General features: G+C 35.5%; 1 protein-coding gene across 1 annotated transcript; it reads left to right on the plus strand.

The window, feature by feature from the left end:
* The first annotated feature begins 455 nt into the window (after window positions 1-455).
* Window positions 456-1,400, plus strand: Or5p6b (olfactory receptor family 5 subfamily P member 6B). Its single transcript, NM_001000217.1, is given in 1 exon segment — window positions 456-1,400. A coding segment is annotated over 1 exon segment (945 nt).
* The last annotated feature ends 1,504 nt before the right edge of the window (window positions 1,401-2,904 follow it).

Consider the following 2,904-nt stretch of genomic DNA (forward strand, 5'->3'; position numbering starts at 1 on the left):
GAAATGAAAGAACTATACTTATAATTCTGTGTTTTGTACTAGTGCTAGTGTACACTCATGAACAGTTAGTCCTTACTTAAGTTTCTTCAGATTATTCTGTTTTTGTATTTTAAGTCATGTGATATTTAAAACTTCTGACATTTACATTAATCTCACATTTGAAAACTTTGTATATAAAACCACATAGGTATGTTTTCTGATACATAAATTAAAAATAAAAGTCCATTATTTTAAGGAAAATTTCTGGCACTTGTACTTAAAATTCTAAGTCACATTGATTGTGAATAAATGCATTTACACAAAGTCTTACTAAAACTGATTAAATTTCCAAATTCTCTTTGAATGACATACTTATTCATAATAACCTCATGCTTGAGCTAATGCAAAAGGGTACCTATTCATAAATCTTTTTCTGTAGTGTTTCCATCACAGCCTGGCATTAGCTACATTGTTCCATGGCTTTTCTGGAGGATGGGAACCACACTACAGTGACAGAGTTCATTTTATTTGGCTTAACAGATGACCCAGTTCTTAGAGTCATCCTCTTCACCATCATCCTGTGCATCTACCTGGTGACTGTGTCTGGGAACCTCAGCACCATACTTCTCATCAGAGTATCCTCCAAGCTCCATCACCCCATGTACTTCTTTCTCAGCCACTTGGCTTTTGCTGACATAGGCTACTCATCATCTGTTACACCTAATATGCTTGTCAACTTCCTGGTGGAGAAAAATACTATCTCCTACTTTGGATGTACCATCCAGTTCAGCTCAGCTGCTTTCTTTGGGGGACTTGAATGTTTTCTTTTGGCTGCCATGGCTTATGATCGCTTCATGGCAATCTGTAACCCACTGCTTTATTCAACTAAAATGTCCACACAAGTCTATTTCCAGTTGCTCCTCATGGCTTACATAGGTGGTCTTCTCGATAGTTGTTCTTTTACTATATGCTTCTATTCATTAGTTTTCTGTGGACCCAATGAAATCAATCACTTTTTCTGTGATTTGGCTCCATTATTAAAATTATCATGTTCTAATGTCAGTATAACTGCAATGATTCTCTCATTTACAGTTGGATTAGTTATTGTGGTAACAATGTTTGTCATAGCCATCTCTTACACCTACATCCTCATCACTATCCTGAAGATGCACTCTACTGAGGGTCGGCAGAAGGCCTTCTCCACCTGCACCTCCCACCTCACTGCAGTCACTCTGTTCTATGGAACCATTACATTTATTTATGTGATGCCCAAATCCAACTATTCCATTGACCAGAACAAGGTGATGTCTGTGTTCTACATGGTGGTAGTACCCATGTTAAACCCCCTTATCTACAGCCTCAGGAATAACGAAATTAAGGTTGCTCTGAAAAGACAATTTGGTAGGAAAACCTTTCCTTAGAGACATATGTTATAGTGTAGCAATTCATATAGCAATAATATCTCATAGATATAGTAGTAAAAGGAAGGTGAGTGTCTGTGATTGAAACGGTCTGTTGATATATCATTAGTAAATCTGGAAAATCAGAATACTTACCAGAATTTAATTTTCAGATTACAAAAGAAATAACAAGGTCAAAGTAAGTTACTTTCAGTTAAGGTAAAGATTTAATTAACAGTATAAATAGAGTCAGATAGTATATAATCTGATCAAAACAGTTTGAAGGTATTTCCATATTATTTCCATTAATTCATATTTAACCCTATTACTGACTGTATCTTACCTGTCCACAAATCTCATGTACTTGTTAAATGTCTGTTCCCTACTGCTTCTGGAAAAGTTGAGAATCAGACAGAATGAATTCAGTGGGCAATCTTCAGTTTGATAGAAGCATGCCTTAAAGGAGATAGTGGTACCCAGAATAACTTTTTTATAGACTATAATGTGAGGGTTTTCGCTTCACTTTGTATTCTCTTTGTGATGTACAACTACATATACACATCAAAAATTCACTTTAGAGGGGACTGGGTCCTCAAAAACTTTATCCTAACAATAAACCTTTATCTTCAATATTAATCTGAATTCTTCCCAGGAAGAATTCCAAGCTCACTTCATATGTTAGATTGAGTTGAATTCTTGAGCAAGGATCCTGAAAACAAACAACAAGAACAGCAATGGGCATGGTATCCTAGAAAAGAATCAAGATTGTAAGTTCAACAGTGAGGTTGTGAAGAGGATATTTTTTGAAAGACTTCAACAGTCAAACCACTCATCCACATGTGCAGAAGGAGCCGACCTGGTTCTATCTCCTTTGAAATCTGACTGCCTTTAGGAGAGAGGAAATCAACCTTCATATGTAGGTGATTATCAAATTTGCTCTTTTTCCTCTTTATTTTAATGTTTCAGAAAGAAATCCCACCTTCTTGATGACAGAGTCAAAGGCATTGATATTTTTATTCACTTACTTTTATTGTCATACATTCCAGAATTGTGTCCCATGAGCTCACAAATTTTAATTGAGCCCAGTAGTAAGGACAGGAAATGAGAGCTGGTAGGGGTGGGATTTATCCTCTAATACAAAATTCCATCAATAAAACTAACAGGTAAGGTATATAGACACTTAGAACACATTCAGTACTATTGATAAAACAAAATTAAACAATGGAAACCAAGGTCATTTGTGAGAGATTGATGTGGCACAAGCAAGTGGATGGTACAGGTCTCACCAAGAACCTAATTGTTGAGAAAGACTTGCAGGATGTTTGGACACTCATGTCAAACAAGAGAGTATCTATGTGAGTTAATTATGTGAATACAATATTATACTCATGTGCATATTTTATATCATTGAGGCTTCTGTTTAAACAATGACAGAGCTATTCATTTTATTTAGCACTGTGATGCACCCAACAGAAACAATGATAAAAGGTATTTCTTTGATATTATATGATAGTGACAGAATAAG

This window comes from Rattus norvegicus, chromosome 1 (assembly GCF_021556685.1).
Source record: "Rattus norvegicus strain SHRSP/BbbUtx chromosome 1, alternate assembly SHRSP_T2T, whole genome shotgun sequence".
NCBI classification, from domain to species: Eukaryota; Metazoa; Chordata; class Mammalia; order Rodentia; family Muridae; genus Rattus; species Rattus norvegicus.